The sequence below is a fragment of the Mesocricetus auratus genome, unplaced genomic scaffold, assembly GCF_017639785.1.
Source record: "Mesocricetus auratus isolate SY011 unplaced genomic scaffold, BCM_Maur_2.0 Super-Scaffold_100676, whole genome shotgun sequence".
Taxonomy (NCBI): domain Eukaryota; kingdom Metazoa; phylum Chordata; class Mammalia; order Rodentia; family Cricetidae; genus Mesocricetus; species Mesocricetus auratus.
Window position 1 is genome coordinate 181,896,369 of NW_024429266.1, and position 24,977 is coordinate 181,921,345.

Genomic DNA, 24,977 nt, shown 5'->3' on the forward strand with positions numbered 1-24,977 from the left:
TTGGAACAGAAAAGGAAGGGTGAAGATGGTAACAAATCAGAAGGGAGCGGGGATGCAGAAATAATGACAACAGCCACACGTGAGTCAGTCAAACACCTTTAGTCCCTGCAGCAAATCAGATACCAACCAAGTGTCTACACTGGCTAGTGACCCTGCCATGGATGCAGGAAGAAATAGCAGTATTAGGAAAAAATGATAACAGAAAACTGAGCTACAGCTACAATGAGACAATCCAGAGAAGGAGAGTATCAGGTTTTGCTGCTTGTGTCACACAAACTAGGAAAACTGACCTCTCCCATTAGGGAGGCAAACCTACATTTCACCCATTTCTTTGCCTTACCATACAAAACATTCTTCCTCTTGGCGAAGTGAGACCCTGGCTAGTCACTCCACTCGAGGATAAGGTTGAGCAGTTCTAGTCTCTAGTCTGCCTGCTTGAAAACTGGATAGGGTAGGTGTGAATAGTGAGAATGCTTCTGTGTTTGTTTTAAGGTGAAACCCAGAGAAAATGTCAAAGCTGCCACCATGTAGCACCAGCAACCAATTCTTCCACTTCTGTCTCCATACCCCCCATAGGGGGTCACATAAGAGGAACAGCTCACTGGTCCCTGCAAAGTCTGCTGGCCCCAGGTTATAACCTGAATGGTTGGGGCATCTGCATTAGGCTAATCTGTGCAGAGGGCCACATTAGGTCTCCTTGAGGACATTGATCTTGGCACAGATCTTGAGGGCAGGACCTAATTTGATGTTCATAGCACTCATAAGATGTTCTTCTTTAAGTAATAAAAGGGCCTGTCCATCAATCTCCTGGGAACGAAACTCTTCTGCAATCTCTTGGCAACCTAAAAGGAAAAGATGGGAACACATGAGAAACTGCATGGTATCGTCAGAAGACATGGGAAGAAACTAAAGATAAACCAGCCTAGTGGTAACGAACCCAAAACCCTGTCCTAAATTCAGTAATACAAAGACTGGGCAAACTTTGAAAGCAGGTAAAATTAGAGCCACTGGCTACTCCATATAGCTTCAAAAACAACAAATTGTTCACCACAGAAAGAATTTCAAACTCCTTTAGAGATAAAACCAACACGTTAGCCAGGCAGTGGTGGTGCACACCTTTAATCCCAGCACTGGGGAGGCAGAAGCACGCAGATCTCTGTGAGATGGAGGCCAGCCTGAAAAAAACAACAAAACGAAAAACTACACACATACTTTTTTAACAATGGCAAAAAGATTAACACCTTTTGTAACATTTTCCTTTAAAGACCCAGAATTCAGACAGATACCAAAAACAGAGCAAGAGTGTTCAACAGAGAGGCAGTCCTGCCTTGAAAGGGAGTCAGACAAAGGTCTTTTCAAATGTACTCCACTGAAAATCATGTATGCTCTGTTACTCTCACACAACAGAGATTTTTATCAAAAAAAAACAAGTGAGAAATAATGGTTAATTCAAAATAAAAACAAATACCCCCCCCCCCAAAAAACTGCAGACACTGTAATTAATGGTGTTGGAGCCGGGCGTTGGTGGCGCACGCCTTTAATCCCAGCACTCGGGAGGCAGAGGCAGGCGGATCTCTGTGAGTTCGAGGCCAGCCTGGTCTACAGAGTGAGTTCCAGGACAACCTCCAAAGCCACAGAGAAACCTTGTCTCGAAAAACCAAAAAAAAAAAAAAAAAAATTTTTAATGGTGTTGGCCCAGAAGGAAATGAAGTACACTGTAGGAAAGCAACAGAATAACTACCAAAGAGCCTCTGTGCTGCCAGACACAAGGCTAGCTGCTGACAGGTCAGTCAGGCGCTCTTGTGGGATGGCCTAGGGGAGAGGGGAGCTTGGATCAGCTGAAGAGGCTCCCAGTACCTTGCAGAGAAGCAATGAACTCGTAGACCTCCTCTACACTCCATCGGCTGGGATTACTGGACAGGAACACAGGGTTGATGCCATGTAATTCTGGTGTGGGTGGAGCTGTGATGGTGTTTCCTAGGTCACGTTCTCCATGTCCAGGTCTTACTGACAGTGGCCCAGGAGATGTTGGGGAGAGTGCTTCATCATAACTGGAATTATCCGAGCCTCGGCTAGAGTCCTCCTGGCCCTTTAGAAGAGACAGCAAAACAGTGCAGCCAGTTAAGAGCATCAAGAGCACCTTCTCCCTCCCCAACTACCCTGGGCTAGACAGGAGAACTTTGTCTTGCAGGTGAACTAAAGCTGGATTTCATTTGCAGATGTACAAAACCTACTCCAAATCATCATTCAGATATGAACTGTATTACTTCTTTGGTTTTCCCCTGAATTATCTCAAGCACAGTGAAGGCTTTATTTCATGAATGTATAAACTTGTAGTTAGATGAAAAAAAGATAGGACAGTCTCTTACAATATGGATCAACAGTGTCAAACTAGAGTTCTGTACCCAGTGCTTTTACCTGAGCAAAGTAACTGGGGGAAGGAGGGGCCTTAATGGCTAGCTAGCTCTGTGACAGAAGCTCACCCGATGGCGCTTGCCCTGGATCTTAGCACGAGCAATGTCAGAAGAACTGCGGCGGGGTCCACGCCTCCGAACACGGGCATAGCTGGCTTCCTGAAACTCTTTCATTTTTTTCCTCTTCAAGCGGAACTGGTGGCTACAGCTCACATTGTACCTACAGGTCAGGGTGCATATAAGACGTCAGGGTGCTGTTTAAACAACACATTGCCTTTTCCTTGAACTGGTATTTTAAGAGTTGACTTGGAGAACAGAATGAAAGCAAAGAGTGGTAAAGTACAGTTAGGAAAAGGGACAGAACGTTCAGTGGAAAATCCAATGAGGGTTAGCTGGCTGATGCCTGGCGTACCTCTTTGCACATGTCATGGAGCAAAACCTCTTAGAGCCACGAAACTGCTCTGCCGGGGCATACTTCCCACAGTACTCGCACTTTAGGAGATTTGCTTTCTTATCTAACTCTGAAAAGCAAGGCATTTGTGGGTTAACATAAGTCTCTGCTGCCCCACAATTACTTTAGGCTCAGAGGTAGATACTAATTCTCAAGGTTTTCTGCAAAGACCTCACACCCAAAGACTTGTCCCTCAAGAAGAGCATTGTTTGGCATAAGAGTACAGGCCTATCATCTCAGCACAGAGGAAACTGAGGCAGGAAGGTGAACGTCATCCTGGGCTACATCACAGCAAGTCAGAGACTACTTAGGTGCAGGGCAAGACTCTGGAGAGAGAAGGAGACCTTAAAGTCTTCTTAGCCTTAAGTCAGGTCATTTCCCTGTCAGCTAGCTGTCTCACTCATTGTACTCTGGCTCAACTCAGATTTCTGATGGACTCTGTTCTGGATATGGAAGAGGAACTGACCAACATATAGAAAGATACAATGCCCTCCTTCCACAAAGACTTACAAAAGCAACTTTTTACAGTGCTTTCTGTATGGTTCCACACACTTAGCAGAACATGTCTGTGCAAGGCAGACTTTACCTAAATTCCTACTTTAGATGCACAAGGACCAGGTAGCTGTGCTGACCCAAGCCTGTAATCCCTAGACTCAGGAGGGTCTGAAGTTAAAGCTCAGCTGGGCTACATGGTGAGACCTTGTCTGAAAAGAATGAAATCCAGGGATGTAGCGCAATAGAACTCTTGTATAACATGTGCCTCAACTGCGATCGATCCCCACCCCCACCAAACATCTCCACTGAGCATCCAATACTTACCTACAGAGGGGCTGTCTCCACCCAAAGGGCCACCTGACTGACTGTCATTCAGCCCTGTTGGAAGACCAGCCTGCAGTGGCTTCTCAGAGTCCTTCAGTAACTGAGAACATCCCACCTGTCCCAGAGAAAGACCAGTTAAGGTTAGCCTACTTCCTTTTTGCCCCTTTACAGCCTTGCATGACATTTCCCATGTCCTTGCAGGATGAGCTCTGAGCTGAAGGCCAAATCCAGCTCATAGTGGATCTCTTATTTCTTTTTTTTCTTAAGATTTTTTTTTTTTTGGATGGGGAGGATAGTTGGGTCAGAGTCTCATTGTATAGCCCTGGCTATCCTAGTGGTTGCTATGTAGACAGGGCTGGCCTTGAACTCAAGAGATCTGCCTGCTCCTCCACTACCTAAGGGCTCAAAAGTGTATACCACCACACCCAGCCAGGGAGGGAGGGAGGAAAGGAGGGTGTGTGTGTGTGTGTGTGTGTGTGTGTGTGTGTGTGTGTGTGTGTGTGTATGTGTGTGTGTGTATGTGTGTGTGTGTGTGTGTGTGTACTCGTGTGCACACACATCATGTAACCAAAGTCAGATACTCAAGAGCTGGATTTGGTATAGGTGGTTGTAAGCTGTGTGACATGGGTGCTGGGAATGCAATTCCGGTCCTCTACAAGAGCAATATATGCTGCTAACTGCTGAGGCATCTCTCCAGCCTCAGGATTTTTCAATGCGACAGCCAAGGGTCTCTAACTGGCTTTTTCTATCTAAGTTACTTAAGAATAGATTCTTACACTTACTCCCTCCTATCGAGTTCTTACATCCAGAAAGGTGCAAGGAATGTAAGAGGAATCAGGATGACTCGGTTTTGGTCCTGGTTTCCTTCATTATAAAGCCACCGAGTGTACTTTAACTAAACACTATAGTTCTGAAAGCAATTTTCCTGCCTTCTGGCCCCAGTACTTTTACTTTCTGAATTCCTTCCCTCCTCTGTAACTAAGTAAGCAGCATAATGAGCCATTCTCTAAACAGTTCTGCACTTTCTGTTTTTAGAGGAATCTGAAAAGAAACTAACTAAGATGACCTCTCCCCTCCCAGTGCCACGTCAAGCCCTCACCGGGAAAGGCTCTGCTCCCTCCTGGATGACAAAGCCTTCAATGATGTGCGTGAGGATCTGTGGCTTCACAATGGCCTGTGGGGGTTTTGAGTCACCCATCTGTCTGGACACCAAAGCTAGCGTAGGAGGCGGTACTGATGGCGTAGGGGCCAAGGCTACTAAGTCACTGCTTGGAGGATTAGCATTCAAACTGGCCACTGGTTCAGCTTTCTCTGAAAAAAAAAAAAAATCACACACACACACATTAAGGAACAGCTAAAGATGACACAACTAACTCCCTATTCCTGAGGCTGCCTCATCTTCCACAACATGCTCATCTTCAATCATTCACCATGAGCCCACGTTTCTTATCGAGTTACTGTTCCATCAAGTTCAGACCCATTTCCTACTGACTGGATTTATCTTTTAGTTCTGAGACATTTCTGTTTTAGGAGTTGGTTACTCACCTCCAACACTGTTCTTCTCCTCCATTACTTTTGGGCTCTCTGATGCTGGTGATGCCTTTGTAGGAAGCATAGAGCCCAATGTGGAGCCATCATCTCTCTCCTCCTCAGACTCAGCTTTTCGTTTCACAGCCAATGTCTGGGGTTTACCCTGTAAGATGAACCAACAAGAAAGTAGCTAAGGCCCAGGTGTGAAAGGAAAACTGTAATTGCATACTTCCGGAGAATATTCTTAGTTCCACATGCTCAAAGTTGCTTACTTCCTTTGATATATTAAACCTCTTGGTCATCCCCAATTAGTGTAACTTCTGCATCAGGACAAGAAAGACATCATTTTGTCCTGACTTGGGATTGAAAGACCAAGTAAGAACTGTTGGCTTTACAAAGACGGACTTGGTTAAGGTACTCTTGATCCAACATATAAATATATAAGATTTTAGTGATAAATTTAGGAATTTGAAGTTTAGACATTTTACATATGTTTACATGTATGTTTATATAAACATATCTAACATAAATATATATAAAAATCTCGCTTTTAAAAGAGAGCACATACACGCCACCATTCGCCTTCTCAATTCTTCATTCACCTATTCAATTAAGTTCTATTTGCACTCAGTCCCAAGCCCACTCAGGTAGGAATATCTTCAAAACGACTGGACGTCACTCACCGGCAGGTGCACAGACTGCATGTAGAAAGCGGCAGGGACTTGGGCCACCACAGGAGAGGAGGCTGTAGGCCCACCCTTTACCACATGTGCTGTCCCCTGCACAGGAGCAAGGGTCATCCCAGGGGCCAATGCGGGAGGGCACTCCTGAAGTGCCCCAGAGGCCTGTGATGAAGGTGGCGAGGAGGCCAGATGGGCCTGGCCAGGCTGGACTGCCCCTGGCATTCCCCGAGAAGTAGGTACAGCAGCTGCCAGCTGTGCTAATCCCAAAGCCTGTGCCTGGGCTGTACCTGGCTGCCGGGTACCCACAACTTGCACAGGGATATGTGGTGGTGGTTGCTGGGTAGCTGACATCTTAGCAGCTCCTAGTTGAGGAGGTTTGATAGGTGCTACAGGTGGTTTGGACTGAATGGGGATGGGTGGTTTGGGGGTTGGGTCAGGTGGAAGAGACAGGGGTGAAGACTGAAGCATGGGTTGGACCACCAGCGTCTGAGCTTGCTGTTGGGACTGGGAAGGTGGGACCTGCTGAGTAGGTGGGACCTGGGGTGTCTGAGGGGCAGTGAGGGTTGTTGCTTGCTGCTGCTGCTGCTGTTGCTGCTGCTGCTGTTGTTGCTGCTGCTGCTGCTGCTGGGCCAACTGAAGGTGTGTAGCTGTGTGAAGCAGCTGGGACTGGCGGTGTTGGAACTGCTGCTGGTGATGGATGGCAATCTGCTGCTGGATCACCACTTGCTTCTGCTGGAGGTGGATCTGCTGCTGCTGCTGAATCAGTGAATGCGGCTGGATCTGTGTGTATGTGGCTATGTGTAGAACAAGCCAGAATGAACAAAGAGGAAAAGAGCAGAAAACAGTAATCCTGAACACTAAAAACAAAGCTGTCTGTCTAAGATGTACCCAATGTTGCAATCACTGAGTGCAAATCTCATCATCTGGGAATTAGATGGTGAATGAAGTCAGCCTTCACGGAGCTTGAACATCACTTTATCCACACTTTTCCCACTGAGTTAGACATCACTGACTATCTCCAGGACGAAGATCTCTAGGGCTCAGCCTGGAAGCCCAGGGGACTTGGGCAAGTCCAGGGCCTGCATGAGCAACTTAGTGACCGGTTTCTCAAAATACAAGTTAAAAAGAAGGGCAGGAGTAGGATATAGTTCTGTGTTAGAAACTTGCCTTGGCATGTTTAAGGCCTAGATTCAACCCTAAGCAGCACATGCGCGTGCGCGCACACACAGAGATGGAAGGAGGAGATGGGAGGGAGTCCCGTAAGTCAGTAACCATCTTCAGTCAGTTCTTTTCTCTGCTATAACTATCCTACCACTCGGTACTTAGCAAAAAATGGCTGACCCCTCCTTCATTACCTCAAGGCTGAATCTGCATTTTATTAATTTTGATATCCCTAGAACCCACTCCAGTGTTTACAAATAAGATGTATTTAATATTCACAAATACCCAAAGTTAAAGTATCAACGTCCTTACAAATGCCTCCATTTTTACAGCTCATCACATTAGGTCACCATCTAAAGTCTTATGGAAGCAGACACGGGCTCTGACTACTGTTTCCTCTGCTGCACATTGGAGGTGACAGTCTCTGCCCTGCACATTATCAGACTGTCCAAAACACACAAAGCAAGAGATCTGAAAGCACTCTGGGACAGAAAGGCTAAGGTATCTAAGTAATATGGTAGTTTTTGTGATGATATTATCCAAATATATCAAATGATTAAGGCGATGGAAACGACAAGAACCAGCATTTCCAAGTATAGCCATTGGCTCTACTTGACCCAGTCTGAAAGCAAGTACAAACTAGGGTTATTGGTATTATTAATTCCTATTTGTCCTTACCATTAATACAAATAATCACAAGTCAACCATACACACTAAACCATAGCTCCTCTTGCTAGTCTTGCATAGTCTTTAGTATTTACACTATAGCTGCTTGAACTACCCACTAAAAAGAGAAGACGATTTATCCTTTATGCTACACTATAAGTAACATACAAACAGGGAATCAATCTGCCTTTCGAAGATGTATCTCTAGCACATTTGTTAATTTCATCAGAATTCAGTGAGATGAATAGAATAAACTGAAAATTCTGGGCCCCTACAAACATATAGGGGCCTATAAGCAGTTTGCTGTTTGAAAGAAACTGGTAAGATCTTCATCTGTTCATTATTCTGTCACTGAGCTAGAAGGTTCAAGACCAACAAGATTCTCTTTGCTTCTGCCATTCCATGGCCAAGAGTTTTTTAAAAAGCAGGTGGGGGGAGCTCTAAATATTTCAAATTACTTCTGAGAGATTAATGACATTGTGAGAGGTGACACCTTACCTGAGCTAATAAGCGTCTGGCTGGGGGCAGGTGTGGCCGTCCGTGTCAGGTTCATACCCACATTCTGTTGGCCACTCCCATCAGCTTCTGCCTTCTTGGCTGCTGCACTGTCTGCCTCTGTTTGGCTACCCTGGCTCACAGTCACTGTTTGAGCTGGGGGTAAGGGCTGCACCACTCCTGTGCCCTTCCTGGAACAGCTTCCACCGCCCAATCCAGAAGACAACTGACCCAAGCCCCCAGGCGCCTGGCCACCTCCACCTGGACCCATGGAGCCCGGGAGGCTATTCCCACTGCCTCCCCCAGCTTGACTAAGGTTGAGCGACTGCCCTGAGGCCCCAGAAGATGCCTGTGCCACAGCTAGGGCCTGGCTAGAAGCCTGGGAGAGGCCAGAAACAGGAGAAGCTCCAGGAGGAATGGCCTTCTGAGTGGAGCCTGGCATCTGGGGTCCTTGAGCTGAGGCCTGCTGGTTCCTCACTGCCAAGTTCTGCACCTGGAAGATAGAATACAGAGTGTGTAAGTCCCTGTGACTGACTCACAAGCACAGACTGCACTATAATACTCCACAGCCCACCTGACTTCTACAACAATATACTTCAGTCTTTCCAGTACACACATCTGAATCTTTAGTCTCTGTCATTCACTATCAAATTTATCATCAAATTTCAACATTATTCCTTCAAAATACATCTCTGACATTCTCTTTACTGACATTCACTTAGAATCTACCAAACACTGACACTCCACTCCATGTACTGCCTTGGACAGTGGAAACACAAGAACTATATGGTCTTGCTGCATCGTTTCTGTTAGACTAGAAAATCAGCAAGTATAACATAGCAATATATATACAAAATAAACCAACTTTACAGGAGCACAGAGGACGAAAATCAACTCCAACTGGAGAGACCAAAGAATCCCAAGCAGAGGATGTCTGTCTCAAACCTCAGAGGGGAGACAGCGAAGGGAAGGACAAGGACCTAAAGGCATTTTTGTTTTGTTTTGTTTTTCAAGACAGGGTTTCTCTGTGGTTTTGGAGGCTGTCCTGGAACTAGCTCTTGTAGACCAGGCTGGTCTCGAACTCACAAAGATCCTCCTGCCTCTGCCTCCTGAGTGCTGGGACTAAAGGCGTGTGCTACCACCACCAGGCCTAAGGGCATTTCTAAAAGCATCTGCAAGGCCACAGAACCAAAATATAACATCATGTTTTAATATAAACATTTCATTGTATTGAATTACAGGGAGCAGAAAAATAAGAAACAAGAAAGGTAGTTGGAGCTATGCTTGGTCATGAAGAGCTCCAGTGTTAAAATTAACAGTATGAATTCTAATTTACAAACAGCAAATTTATCTGTCTTGTTTACTGTTAACAGTCCTAGAATGTAACACAGTTGGGCATGAACAGAGAAGGAGAGAAAAATAACTACCTAGTTGATTCTATCAATCAGAATACTATCACAATTAATCTTAATAATAATCCAAATAGCCGGGCGTTGGTGGCGCACGCCTTTAATCCCAGCACTCGGGAGGCAGAGGCAGAGGCCATCCTGGTCTACAAAGCGAGTTCCAGGAAAGCCTCCAAAACAATACAGAGAAACCCTGCCTCGAAAAACCAAAAAAAAAAAATAATAATAATCCAAATAAACATGATAAAATCTATAGCTGAAGCCATTTCTTTGTAAGTATTTTGAGGAAAAAATGTCCTTATATCCTAATGATGACTATTCACACTGGAATTCCCCAATAGAAACTGCCAGGCAGCAGGATGAACCATGAAGAGTAACAACAGCTGGGTAACAACCCAAACTCTATCCACAGAAGACGGGTACTATATTTAAACAACAGAATATTATACAAAAATTAGAATCACAAATAATGACTGGAAGGTACATGTATCTTGGTAATATGCTGTGAAGAGAACATTCCCAGGAAGGTGCAGAGACATGCTGCTGTTATCCATGTTGCTGAGGCTGAGGCAAGAGGAAAACAAGACCAGTATTTGAGGCTGGTCTAGCCAACAAAGCAAGATTTCGTCTCAAAACCCAAAACTGTATTCTCAAAAAGATTACACACAGCCAAATTTCTTTCAATATATGTAAAATATATATATGACAATGTTTATATTACATATTGCTATTTAGATATTGTCATATATCACATTATATACAGTACACATGTATACATCTAAAAACATGGTATCTAGAGTCTACTTCAAATTAATCCATGGTCAGAGGTCAAAAGTGTGAACAGAATGGTCACATATTGGTAACTATTGAAATTTAGTGGTAAATACACAGATTCAATTTTGTGCTTATTTTTGAATTTCCCATGAAAAGTACTTTTCAAAGTAAATTTTAGAATTATGTAAAGAGGCAATGATGCTATACTAAAAGGGACCAAGGAAAGGATGATGCTAGAAATCAGTACATATACTCCATACCATGGATAAGAGCAGTCCTAGACACAGTGAAAAACTGCTCAATACATTATGTTTTTGGTTTGAAGCACTGGGGATTCAACCCAGGGCATCTTTCACATTCAAGGCAAGCACTCCACCACTGAGCTATACCCCTAGCCTGCTTCCTACTTCTACTAAAAATAGCTGAGTAAGAGGCTAGAGAGAAGGCTCATAGAACTAAGGGTACTTACTAACCTTGCAGAGGACCCAAGTTCTGTTCCCAGAACCCATATGGTGGTTCATACCCTCTTCTAACTCGAGTTCTGAGAGACGCAAGTTTCTGCAGGTCCTGCATACACATGCTACACATAAACTCAGGCAGGCATACATACATACATACATACATGTACAGAAATAATTTTTTTAATTGATTTTTTTAAAAAGTGAGCCATGGGAGGAGATAGTGATAAACCACATCACTAGAGTCGATCAAATTTTGTATGTTAATAACAAGACCTTTCTTGCCTTCTTTGTGCATATGTGAGTGTTCATAAATATGCAGCTGGTCACATGGGGGGATAACAGATATACATGTGTACACATCCATATGCAGGTCAAAAGATGCCACTACGCAATTCTCCAGGCACCATCGTTTCTGAGATGGTATCTCTCACTGTCCTGGAACTTGCCTATTGGGCTGGACTAACTAGACAGAAAGCCAAGAAACTATCTGTTTCGATCTCAACATCACTGGAATTACAAGCGAGCACCACATGACTGGGTGGTTTTTTTGTTTTCGTTTTTCGATTAGGGTTTCTCTGTGTAGTCCTGGTTGTCCTGGAACTCACTCTGTAGACAAAGATGGCCTCAAACTCACAGAGACCTACCTGCCTCTGCCTCCAGGGTCCTGGGAATAAAGGTGTGGGCCACTACTGCCAGCCTGCTTTATTGTTTTAATAATGTTCATATTGTGAATATGAACCTCGGGTTCTCATGCTTCCAGGGTGAGACTCTGTTGTTGTTTTAAAGTCATCTTGATTGAAACATGAAGAGGATTTAGAAGCATAGTACAGCCAGGTGAAGGGAAGGACTTGGATCCAACAGCTGGAGAGAAGACCAGCTTTGCAGAGGTGCCTGTAACCCCATCAGGAGTGAGAACTAGACCAATTACACAGCTTCCCTTCAGAATGACCATTCCACACTTTCCTACGCCCCCACACGCCAGAACCACCTTCTCCCCCTTCAGCTCTGCAGACAAAGTGAAGCCAGACTCACGGGTTCTACCATCTACGCATTTACCATCACTACCCTTCCTCCTAACAATGGGGAATCGTCTGCTCTGGACCCTTGCCCTCCTGCTTTTCTAGAAAGCTCAGCGTATCAGCTCTCTCTTACTCTTGGCTCTATCAGTCACTCCTGCCGGTGCCGCTCTGTTGCCCCCCCCCTCCCTGCTTGTTCCCCCTCCCCAGCGTCATCCCCCTTTCCCTCCTCTAAATAAACTGTGCATGTACTATACTCATTCACACTCTCCACACATGCTTCAAATTCAATACGCCTTCTAATTCAATCCCCTCCAACTCCTCTAAATTAGCAAATCATCCTTGTTTTCTTTTATAGCGAAAAGAAATGAGTGGTCCCCCCTCTACACCCATATCCACCCACCTTGTATGCCCTGTTCCTTTGTCTCCACGGTACTCCAGTGCAGACTTTCCCTCTCTGCTGCTCTCTCCTGCTTCCCTCTGAGCCCCTCTATCACCTTCCCATTTCCTAAGGGCTCAGCCCAGCCTTCAGAGTTCTAAACATTCTTCTCTTCAGCCCATATGCTCTTCCTCAACTTTTCTTTTTTGTTTGGTTTTTGTTTTTTCAAGACAGGGTTTCTCTGTATTGCTTTGGAGCCTGTCCTAGAACTTGGTCTTTAGACCAGGCTGGCCTCCAACTCAGAGATCCGCTTGCCTCTGCCTCCCGAGTGCTGGGATTAAAGGTGTGCGCCACCACCGCCCGGCTCCTCAACAGTTTTAAACATGTCCTTAACTTCAACAGATGTATCATCTGTGTCTACCATTTTCACATGTCTAGATCCAAGGTAGCTCTCCTAAACTCAAAACATGCACAGAGCTGCTGTCTTGGTATCTCACACATGTCTCAAAAGCATCTCTAATTTGGCATGTCCAAAACTGAACTTCAACCCAATTGCATTTCTCCAGTTTTCATCTCACATACAGCACCAGCAGCAGCTCTACAATGCTGCCTCAGACCTCACGCCCGGCACCTCCTTCAAGTCCACACTGAGTCAGCTCACCTTCAATAGCACTTCTAAATTTAAATCCATGCAATCCTGCCCATTTCATTGCTATGCACCCCAACACTAGCTTTCTCCTATACTAATCTTATCCTATTAACACATTCAACAAAGCCTTTAAAAAAGAAAAAAAAAAAGGATACACTTTCATGCTTAAGGTCTTTCTCTAGCTTCCCATTACTCTTGATAGAAGGCCTGAAGTCCTAAACACAGTCCCAAAACCTTGTGAGATGAGGTTCCTTCCAATGGTCCTCCTGGAAAATCAGCCATTTTATAATTCATTGGGCAAGTCAACTCTTCTGTCCTCAGGATCTTTAAATATCATGTTTTTCAGGCATTCAACATCTCCTCACAGACATATCTGGCTAATGTCTATAGAGCCCATTTTAAATGTCACTTCTTTGATTTCTAGCCCACCCTAGACTAATGTGCCTTTCTTTATTCTTAGAACACCTTATTCTTGCTAATGAAGCAATTATTATACCACTTAGGTAACTGTTTAATAACTAGTACTTTAAAGGTCCATAATCTCCATAAATGTAGGTATCATGACTTTCCTAAGCATCCAAGACTATAGAGTGACTGATAATAGTTAACTAACAATAGTTAACAATCTTAAACATTAAGTCCAGATATGATACAAGCACTTATAATCAACTCAATTAGTTCTTACAACACATTGAGAATTGGGTATACTCTATCTACAGATGAAGAGACCACAGCAGAAAGACATTTGATCACTTGCTCAAGTGCTATATTTAAATGCAGAGCTGTAGCCTAACCCAGACACCATGTGCATAGAATTAGCCACTATACTCATATTCAGTGTCGATGGATGGATGGATGGATGGATGGATGGATGGATGGATGGATGGATGGGTGGAAGGATGGGTGGATGGATGGATGGATGGATGGGTGGGTGGATGGATGGATGGATGCATGGGTAGATGGATGCATGGGTAGATGGATGGATGCATGGGTAGATGGATGGATGCATGGGTGGATGGATGGATGCATGGGTAGATGGATGCATGGGTAGATGGATGATGCATGGGTAGATGGATGGATGCATGGGTGGATGGATGGATGCATGGGTGGATGGATGCATGGGTAGATGGATGATGCATGGGTAGATGGATGGATGCATGGGTAGATGGATGGATGGGTAGATGGATGGATGCATGGGTGGATGGATGCATGGGTAGATGGATGGATGCATGGGTGGATGGATGGATGCATGGGTGGATGGATGGATGCATGGGTGGATGGATGCATGGGTAGATGGATGATGCATGGGTGGATGGATGCATGGGTAGATGGATGATGCATGGGTAGATGGATGGATGCATGGGTAGATGGATGGATGCATGGGTAGATGGATGCATGGGTAGATGGATGATGCATGGGTAGATGGATGATGCATGGGTAGATGGATGATGCATGGGTAGATGAATGCATGGGTAGATGGATGATGCATGGGTAGATGGATGGATGCATGGGTAGATGGATGATGCATGGGTAGATGGATGATGCATGGGTAGATGGATGGATGCATGGGTAGATGGATGATGCATGGGTAGATGGATGATGCATGGGTGGATGGATGATGCATGGGTAGATGGATGATGCATGGGTAGATGGATGATGCATGGGTAGATGGATGATGCATGGGTAGATGGATGGATGCATGGGTGGGTGATGAATAAAGTAAAGAACTGCTATGAAAGCACAACCGGCCTCCTCTTTGCCTTCCACTGCTAGAAGAACCTACTAAGATATTTTATAACTAGATGACTCCAATAGTCTTTTAGCAGTTCCCAGGCTATTACCCCTTGATTCTTTCTGAAGCATTTTTCTTATTCTGTTCATCTGCTGTTCAATAGCCAATAATGGTCTCTGCTATTATGACGTTATCTACACATAGCTATAACCTCCTTTCCTTGGTTTTTTAGTCTCCTTCTTAATAATGGCATCTTCTACCATTAAGCCCATTGTCTCTTTGCATTGTTTTTTTTGACAAAACTGGAGATCCAATCCAATGTTCATGACAGGCAAAAGCTCTACCACAGAGCTACATCAGAGGCCTGCTGTGGCTATTCCCCACTCCCCCCACAGGGGTCCCATGTGTGTAAATGAAGGTGCCCTTACACTTGTTCTTCTTTTTCAGTCTTCTCCTCACTCCAAATCAAATCTGCCTATCCTTCAAGACTCTACTCAAGTATCCCACAAAGTAACAACCAGTCCTTAAAACCCAGGTGTCTTGTTTCATATGACCCTGCTGTCCCCCAAACTCTTTGAAGAGTTGACTTATCTCTTTTAATCCTCCAAAGCTGTAAACATATACCAAGCCCAATATATTCATCTAGAAGCAAGACAACCATTATAAGGCCCTAGTTTACAACTTGTCTGTTGTTGGAGTTTCTTTCCAGCTTGGTCCCACAGCTGACTTGCCCCAAATAAACACATGGAGACATATTAATTATAAAACTACTGGTCAATAGCTAGGGCTTTTTATTGGCTACCTCTATTTTAATTATTAACCCATTTTTATTAATCTAAGTATTTCCACATGATCTTATCTTACCAAAGAATGGTCCGGACCTGTTATTCCTTTCTCTACTACATGGAGTCTCTCTACCCCTCTCTCTCCTCCTTCCTTTCATAGCCCCACCTATGCTTCCTGCCTGGCCAATCAGTGTTTTATTCATCAACCAATAAGAGAAATATATATATATATATATATATATATATATATATATATATATATATATATCACTTGTCCATGTGCTAAAAATTAAAATACGTGTATTTGGGGAAAAGGTCACAAAAAGCAAATGGAAGAAAGACTTTACTGAGAACATGAACAGGGACAGGAGACTGAAAGTTGAGAACTATAGTAAGTCAAGAACAAAAGGAGCCAGGCGTTGGTGACGCACACCTTAAATCCCAGCACTTGGGAGACAGGTGGATCTCTGTGAGTTTGAGACCCTGGCTGTCTATAAGAGCTAGTTCCAGGTCAGCCTCCAAAGTCACAGAGAAACCCTATCTCAAAAAAAAAAAAAAAAAAAAAAAAAAACCCAAAAACCAAAAACCAAAAACAAAACAAACAAACAAACAAAAAAGAACAAAAGGAACCAAATATCCTACCATCAACTCAGTCAGGACTAGTTCACATCTAACTCTACATCCCTAACTGCAGGAGACATTTCTATGAGGGACTTAAGACACAACAAAACTAAGCTACAGAGGACAAAACAATGCCCAGAAAAATCAACTTGTATTCTAAGACTTACAGCTCCACAGGGATCTTCTTGGGCAATTCTACTTCCTTCTTTAGCTCAAATCATCTCACAAATTTTAAGGGATTTATAGTTGAGGAAAGGGAAGCCAAAACACACAAAGTCGGAATTATAAAAATCAATAAAGGGTCCAAGTATGGGGCCTGGCCTACAGTCATCCCTTCATGCTCCTGGGCTTCTCCACAGTAAGTGGTTGCCACTGACCTGATCTGCATCTGCATGAACTCCCGGAGACTGAGCGGGTGGCACCTCCTGCTGGACTGCAGCCACTGCCCCATTGGGCATCAGGATGAGTTGGGAGGCTAGAGGCACATTCCGGCCCAAGGTCCGGTTAACCTGCAATAGGTTTCCCAGCTGTGGCTGGCGAGGAGGAGGAGGAAGGAGAGGAAAGAGAAAAAAAGAGAAGACAGAAGAAATGGAAGGAAAGGACCACAAGACAAAATAAACAGTAGATATTAAACAAGTGAGCCTGTCCCTTTCCACACCAACCCAAGAACCTCTCATTCTCCAAATGAGATGATGAATCGTCCAGAAGAAAACCTAGAATGTACAGAAGACTATGGAAGATAACCAAGAGTCAAACACCAAAGACATTCAGACAAGGATTTTAGACACATAGTTCTATACAGAAATAGATAAACTGAGAGATACTTAGAATGTGTGTATCCAAGCTGCACATTTAAAGGCTAGACTCTATCTAACATTGATTTATCAAATGTCAAGGCTACATCCTCCAGCAGAGGATCTCAGTGCTATCTAAAAGCATCTTTTCTAGCCTATGTAAGGCACGGGGAGTAGATCAGCTTGACTTTCAACATGTGGATGACCAGAATTAAATAAAACAGCTTTCAGGCTAAGGGTATTGCCCAGGGACAGAGAGCACTTGCCTAGTATGCATGAGGCCCTGGATTCCCTCCCTAACACCACAAAAGTAAATATATAAAATACTTTCACTCTTTGCAAGGGAAGACAAATTATGAACTATGCCCCTAGGACTATGGTGGCTATGGCATGACTTACCCGCAGATACATCTGGGCCTGGGACTGGTTGAGGGGTGGGGAAGTGGCGTTCCCCAGTAACACAGACTGGGTCAGTGTGGTAGCGCTGGGAGAGCTCACACTCTGGGATCGACTGATGAGCTGGGCGGCTGATGTGGTCGCCAGGTTGATCTGTACAGTACATAAAGGAACCAGGACTAAGGATGAGGTGAAATTACAAGAAAATATACAAAACTGACAACTTCAGAGTGACACAATCAAGAACAGGGTGTTACTTTCATGAAGTCAAGGGAAAGAAATAATAACTTCCTATCCAAAACTAGAATCCTAGATACTCTGGAGTATTACCAGAGCAAAAAGACAATCAAAAAGAAAGCCCACAACCACCACTGTCAGCACTTGAGCAGGCAAAGGAGGGAAATGGATAGATTTTCTTTCTCTCTGAAAAAAGCAACTTTTCATTTGTTATCTCTTCTCCCCCAAGATTTCTCCTTCCTTCTTTAGGTTTACTCATTTAAAGACTCCTACATAACAAACTATACTTAGTAATATATGCCTATCATCCCAACACTCAAGAGGGAGAGGCAGGGGACCACTATAAATACAAGGAAGCATGGACTAGCAAGGGAAAGCCTGTCTGAAAACAAAGACTCCTACACAGACTCAAATAGGTTCCCTGTTCTTTTATTGCCAGTAAGAACAATAAATACCGACTGATGACACGATAAGCCTTCTCAGATCAGCTGCAAAGAATAGACTTTGACAGATACTGTCTGCCTTCAAGAGAGATAGCACTCACCGAGGCCTGGGTGGTAGCGGTCTGCTGCTGTGCAGTGCTGCTGTTTGGGGAGCTAGCCTGCCGACTGGCAGCAATCGTGGCCTGTTAAAGGGAAACATAACAGAAACAATGGAAAGGCTGTGTCTCTCTGTCTTCTAGTATTCAGGTAAGAACAGAGACTCTATGTTGGAATAAGGAAAAAAATACAACACTATCCCTGCAACCTCAAACAAACATAAGCCTGCCCAGTAAGCTCAGGGCAGTAGGCACCCAGTCGTCTCCCTCTTTTACTCTTTGTTGAGTGGAAGAACTCCATCTTCAAGTCACATCATGAGTCACTGACACATCTAATGCAGAGTTGTGCACTACAACATCAAATGAGCTGCATATATAAGTTCCTACTCTGCATATTTAAAAAGTCTTAAGTGGAATAATACAAATTTCAGTAACTTATTTAATGCAATACATACAAAATAAATATTATCATCTGGGGAAGGATAGGAGGATGGGACTAAGTCCAAGGTTTCACACATCTAAGGCACATGGTTTTACCTCAAGGATCCATCTCTGTCCCAAATATTATCATCTCAACATTAAACTAATATAGAAGCTATTGAGGTATCTTACCTTCTTTTGTCAATCGAAGTCTTCTGTATCTTATAGTGTCATTTCAACTTGAACTAGCCACATTTCAAGTTCTCAATAGCTACATATGGCTGGTAGCTAACATATTAGACAGAGCAGGTCTACAACCCAGTCATTCCAGCTAAAAGTCTCCCACAGTTCATACTGCAGCCCCAGAATCTAAGAACCATCCTTGGATGGCTCTGGTGTAAGATACAGACTGCTCCTCTACCCTAACCCTGCAGTGCCTGACCCCTCCCTCCTGTCCCAGCTGGCTGCCGGCCTCTCACCTGCTGAACGGCTGCCAGGCTGTGCAGCTGGGCATTACTGAGCTGCTGCTGGAGCATGAACTGGTGGAAATACTGAGCTGCATTGGGTTGCCGCTGCAAGGCTTGCAGAGCCTAGAAGACAGGGTACAGAATTAAGAACAATCATTCCTGATCCTGTGTGCATCACTGTAACTTCCAGGAAAGCCATCAGGAAGGAGATAAACCAAAGGAGTTGGAGGCTGAACCACCATCAGTATCTAATTCATCACTACTATGTTGGATCCAGTAGTCTATACAGCCATCTAAAACAGGATAAACAACTGAGTATATGGTCTATTCCCACATATAAGGAAAAGCAAATCAGTGCACACAAACTTTTACTTCCCAAAATGAGTCCTGGAAATACATAGCAAGGACTAGACAAACTGAAAATAAATGGGATACTGATTAATATAAGGGAAAAGCTGCATATATACACACACACACACACACATACCAATAATTAAGGGAAAAAGCTATATACCGTATCTAGCATAGCTATACACCTAAGTGTTTGCAGATAGATGACAGAAAAGCGATAGTGACGTCTAAACAATTCTACTAGACAAAATTGTCAGCTAATTCATAAAATGATAATGATCATTTTAGTGTCAACTGGATTTACTATAATTACAACTATTCTACCATAATCTTTTAAATAAAATGCTTCATTTCCAAACAGGATATTTAAAGCATGGGATTTGCTATTTGTCTAAAAGTAAATATCTAAAAAGGTTCATGATATTTCTATTAGTCAGAATAACTCATAAAGCCCAAAATTGAAAATCTGATTACTGGAACAGGAAAGAGGGCTCGATGGGAAAGAGCACTTACAGCACAAGTCCAAGGACCTGAGCTCAATCCCCAGAACAATTTAAAACAAAAGGCCAGATGCAGTGATGTACATCTGTATTTCCAGCTCTTTTTTTGTTTTGTTTTGTTTTGGTTTGGTTTGGTTTTGGTTTTTTGAGACAGGGTTTCTCTGTATTGTTTTGGAGGCTGTCCTGGAACTCACTCTGTAGACCAGGCTGGCCTCGAACTCACAGAGATCTGCCTGCCTCTGCCTCCCAGGGGCTGGTATTAAAGGCATGTGTCACCATTATCTGGCTACCAGCACTCTTAAAATGAGACGGTAGACAGAGACAGAACTGGTCAGAAGCTCACAGGCCAACTGAATTTGTGTATACTGTATATACTGTGGAAGCAAAACCCATAAATTGTTCTCTGATTTCCACATATCCAGCACTATAAACACACACACACACACACACACAAATAGTAAATAAGCAAATAAATATTTTTAAACAATTTAGAGAAACAGCTAAAACCTAGTTAAATAGACTAAGCCTTATTTATTCATGTGTGAACTTTACAGCACTTCATATTGAATCAATGAACCACACTTTCCAGCTCTCTTTTATTATTTTTATTTCAAATTCTCACCAAGTTGCCCAAGTTGCCTTGAACTCGGTACATAGCTAAAAACAAAACAAAATAACCAAATTTCATTCCAGATTTGCTTGCTCTAATTTTGTAAACTGCTAAGATTCTGAAGTGGAAGAAAGCTGATTCTTTTCCTACTCCAGAAAAATCTGGGGATGGTGATCTCCTGGCATCTTTGCCTAACCCAAGCCAATACACATAGACCTGGGCTGAGCCTTACCTGCACTGCTTGCCGTTCATACAGGGACATCTGCGCTATCTGGGGCCGAGAGCTACCCCCGGAGCTGGAACTCCCACTGGTGGAGCTAGAGTTCTGCTCGCTCTCAGTCTCCATGATAGTGTTCCAGGGTCCCCAGGGATGGTGCTCTGCCTCAAGCCCTAGACGGGAATCAGCAAAGGGGCAAAGTTATACCTCGGATCTAAAATGTCATCTCGTAGTATTATTATTCAAAACCCAGTAAGTGCACAAAGTATCTAAGAATCCTTCTCTGAGGCCCCAGAGCTCCCAAATCTGCAACACGATCTTACAGTCATGTCTTCCTCACTTCCTCGCCTTTTCAAGCTAGTCACCATCTCAGGAGGAAGAGCCTTACACACCCCCTCCTGGGTACCAACAAATAAAATGACCAGACCATAACAAGCCACCTTACATTCCCCAGTACTTCTCAACAGTTTAGAAGTGACTCATTTAAAGCTTGCTGTTATCTTTATTCCCATCATACCACTGTCATCGTACAATAGGCAGCATTCCTTGTGAAGGCTCTAGCCGCTCCTTTCCCTGGCCTGCACCCTGCACCTGTACTATTTTTCACAGTGCTATATAGTATTGTTGCTCCCGTTTTATAATAGCAGAAACAAGGATTTTCTGTGTGTCAAGTCTTTACACTACTTTGTCTCTTCCCAAAACAAAAAGAGCAAACAAACAAATCTGTCATTAAAGCAGTGTCATTCAGTTTGAGTGTCCATTATCCTCATTTTCTGGAGGAGAGCCCTGGCTACCGGTGAGGTAGATGGAGTGGACAAGTCGTGGAAGGGGACAAACGCTGGGGACAGAAGACCTAGCCTACTGCCCACAAAGCCAAAGTAGCTGACTGGCTACAGGCCAAGCTACTAATTAAAGCCTCAGGCTTGTCGCTTCTCCTTATATAACTTCAGTGTCCCTATTAGCAAATAAGGTGATAAAGTGAACATGCTACATACTCTCACACATGTAACATTGAGTAACAGTCTGACTCAAAAAAATAAGATTCAACTTTACAAAAGTGTAAGAATTTACCCTCTAGAAGCTACAACAAAATTAGCAAAAATAAATAGAAATATATGAGCCAAAAAAAGAAAAAGAAACACGAGAAGCAAACACAAACATTTTTCTAAAGCGGCAAAAAAATGACTTTTTCTCCTTATTTTTTCTTTCTTTTGCTAAACTTACACTGCATATTCTTTACTTTTGAAACACCACACTACTAGAAATATCAAGTCACCAAATCACTATGTGGTTTAAGAATGCAAATCTCTGACCACAATTTCTGCTGAGGGCTGTCTACAGTTTGTTTCATGAGGTGAAAGGATTTATCTGAGGAATGCATCCCAAACAAGCAAACACACAAATAAAAGTTAAACTCTTGGCCTTGGCAGGTGAAGTTGAGATTTCTCCTAATTCTCTTCCCAGCACCACCTCTTCACATCACTGTCCTCAGGGAACTCTACCCATTTTGGGAAGAGCCGATGTCACTCCACACACGGATAATGAAAGAGGTACAGAGGACATTTTATCAGCTTCTCCTCAGTCCACCTTTCTCCCCACATCTTTTGCCAAAATATCAAAGCACTAAACAGATACAGACCCATGAATCCTCAATATCAGCATGTGAAGAAAAAAGTGGGTAAGGGTTAGAGGCAGCACGGCAGTTGTACGTATAGATTACTGGACTTAGCTCGCTGGACTCAGAGACATCAGACCATTACTTGCAATAGAGGCTTGTATAAAAAATGTTCATAAATTCAATGACCCCTTCATTTCCCCCAGATCGTGAAACAGAAAGGGGGCAATTTAAAGTCTTTCCATCGGGGGAACTGCCATCAAAAACCTCGCAGGCACACAAATCGACTCATTTTTAAAATTCACATTGTGAGTTCCAGATTAAATATAGGAAGTGAAGACAACAGTTTAGGAGGCAACCTGAATTAAAAATTAAAAACAGAGGGAAGAGGGAAAGGCCATCCTAAAAGGTACCACCACTTGGGTGTGGATGTATAAGGATTCAACCGGGGTCGATGCACACCGACGGGAGAGGACTAGAAAGTAATACTGAAGTGGATACGGTCCTGGGCCTGTGGGGTCAAGTGTTGGAAGAAGTCCACGTCCCTAGGTATAAAACTCTGTTGCAGTAAGAATGGAGCGAGAAGCAAGGGTTGGGGGTGCCTCGGCAAGACTCCCAGGGGTTCTTGTTCTACACAGAACCGTGATGAAAACGCAGTTCCAAAGAGAAATCAAACACACCGGGAGAAGGGGGTGGATACAGTGCTGTGCCCGGAGCGAACGGACTCGGTAAGCAGGGAAATGTACATTCTAATAGTAGGGTTGAGCCAAGCAGGAGGGGCACAGAAGTCAAGGAACTGGGGACTGGGGAGCCCGGCGGAGCGCGAGAAGCAGGGAAATAACCAGACAGCATGCTCGGATGTAAGGACCGAAGTCGGGGAAGGGAGAAATGAATGAGAAGACGAGCGGCCAGAGGCAACGAGGTGACGGACACACAGCACCGAGCACAGCGAGCGCAAAGCATCGAGACCGGGACGCACAGCACCGGAGCACCGCAGAGCGCAGCAGAGCGGGAGGCAGGAGCGCGGCTGGGGGAGGTACCTGGGCGTTGCACACGCCGAGGTGGCTGAGGAAACATCCCCGCGCCGCCGAGCCCCCCGGGATGCGGCCCCTCCCCGGCCCGCGGCCGCCCGGTTACCTTCGCGCCCGGCTCCGCACCGGAGTCCTCGCGGGGGGCGTCCACCTCAGGGCGGGGGAGGGGGGGTCGCTTGGCCTCGGCGGCGCGCCGCCTCCTCCCCTTCCTGGAGGGGCGGGGGCCCAGGCGCGGTGGGAGGTGCCCGGCGCGGCCGCCGCTCCCCGCCCCTCCCGCCGTCCGGGTGCCGGCCGCGCCGCGGCTCCGCCAGGCCGGGGGCTCGCGCGGGCCTGTCACTTCCTGCCCCGCCGCGAGGGTGGGGGCCTAGGCCGGGGGGCCGCGGGCCGGCGGGGAGGGGGCTGCGGGGAGGTGCTTCCGGGGCAGCCGACCCCTCCCCCGGCCCGCCCCCTCCCCGCGCCCGCCCTCGCGCGCGTCCCTCGCTTCCTGCCGGCGCCGGTTGCCATGGCGACGCCGCTCCCGGGCCTCCGCGCTCTAGGCCGGAGTGGTTTTTTTTTTTCTCCCCTGGCTCTGGTTCTCTTTCTCCTCCTTTCTTCCCCCCTTCTTTCTCTCCGAATTCCGCTCGCCGTCTGAAAGGACGGAACTAAGAAAGCGCTAGCCTCTAGAGGGGGACTCACCTCCGACAAGAGAGGGAGAGGGGAGGGAAGTGACGTGAAAGGGGGGAAAAGAAGGTATTTTCTGCAGCTTCTGGGAATAGGGGCTCAAAAGAAAGGATCAAAGGGGCTAGCAGGCGGAGAGGGAGGAAGCGGGGCAAAGACCCTTGAGAAACGACGGTCTGTGAAAGGAAACAGAGCAGAGGGAAGGAAAGAGGAGGAAAGAGAAACTTTGAGGTTGAGGGAACGGCGAGAGAATGCTGATTGTTTAATCCCTCGCCTCAACTCCAAGAAGGCGGGAAAGAACGCTGCACAGAAACTGAACCCGTTAGAAGCTGCAATTATTTAAAAGCAAGAACCCGGGGGCAGCTTGCTTTGAATAACATTCAAGTCCGTGATTTCAGGGTTGATTGTGAGCTTGTGAGTCTCTAAAGTCACATGCACATGTGAAAGAATTAGAACGCCCAAAACAATGGAAAAGGCGGGGTGTAAAGGGATGAACAATGGTGCTGCCTTCTGAAAGACCGAACATATGGTGGGGGAGGTTCGTTTTATTCGTAACACTAATTTATCAGGATTTAGTTATGCTCAGTCTTTCGGTGTTCTTAGAACACCTACTGTGTGCCGGCCACTCTTGGAAGCTTGACTCTTATCGGTGCACAGATAACAAAGATAACTGCTGCTCTCTTTAGCCTTTACCGAAGGGTGTTGCCTTGTGATAATAGCTGGAATTTGGCTTTATCTGTTGCCATCGTAGTCTTTTGCCAACCTCAACCATAATTAGTTGTTTTCTCAAGCCCATTCTTCATTCTCTCCTTTGAAAGCCCATGTGTAATTTGTAGAGAAAAGAAAATGAAGTATTCTCATTATAAATTAGATCCGTTTGTGTTTGTATTGACTCCCACTCTTAATTTGTTATAGCTAGATTTATGTAAGGCAAGATCCGTACGAGGTGTCTAGGAACCAGTTAAACAAGTATGCAAACCCCAAAGGGCAGCCAAAGGACTACAGAGGCAGAAACACGGGTGTGGAGAGGTGAAAGGGTTCGCTGCCAGGCAGTGGAAGATAGGTGTTGGCTGGGGATGAATGGAAACATTCTGGCAAGAAG

General features: G+C 44.8%; 1 protein-coding gene across 5 annotated transcripts; it reads right to left on the minus strand.

Moving 5' to 3' along the window:
- Positions 1-84: 84 nt before the first annotated feature.
- Positions 85-23,469, minus strand: Phc1 (polyhomeotic homolog 1). Of its 5 annotated transcripts, none has more exons than XM_040739402.1 (16): positions 23,325-23,422; positions 22,212-22,220; positions 20,588-20,745; positions 18,907-19,017; positions 18,014-18,094; positions 17,236-17,385; positions 16,420-16,575; positions 8,223-8,712; positions 5,898-6,691; positions 5,230-5,377; positions 4,784-4,995; positions 3,685-3,799; positions 2,827-2,935; positions 2,484-2,634; positions 1,858-2,089; positions 85-842 (listed from the first exon to the last, which is right to left on the minus strand). In XM_040739402.1, the coding sequence occupies exons 2-16, from the start codon at positions 22,213-22,215 to the stop codon at positions 688-690; spliced, it is 3,066 nt and encodes a 1,021-aa protein (XP_040595336.1). In that variant the 5' UTR covers positions 22,216-22,220; positions 23,325-23,422; the 3' UTR covers positions 85-687. The 5 variants fall into 5 exon arrangements, with proteins under 5 accessions (XP_040595336.1, XP_040595340.1, XP_040595335.1 ...); XM_040739406.1 differs by having other exon boundaries at positions 23,228-23,364; XM_040739401.1 differs by having other exon boundaries at positions 16,420-16,551; positions 23,228-23,334.
- Positions 23,470-24,977: the final 1,508 nt, after the last annotated feature.

What these genes read in the sequence shown, in the direction of transcription:
- Phc1 (XM_040739406.1), bottom strand. Translation starts at nt 23,264, where the DNA reads ATGTTTCCTCAGCCACCTCGGCGTGTGCAACGCCCAG. An exon ending in ATGAACGGCAAGCAGTGCAG is followed by an intron (nt 19,018 to 20,587) that starts GTAAGGCTCAGC and finishes CCTGTCTTCTAG; the next exon opens with GCTCTGCAAGCCTTGCAGCG. An exon ending in TTCATGCAGATGCAGATCAG is followed by an intron (nt 8,713 to 16,419) that starts GTCAGTGGCAAC and finishes TCTATCTTCCAG; the next exon opens with GTGCAGAACTTGGCAGTGAG.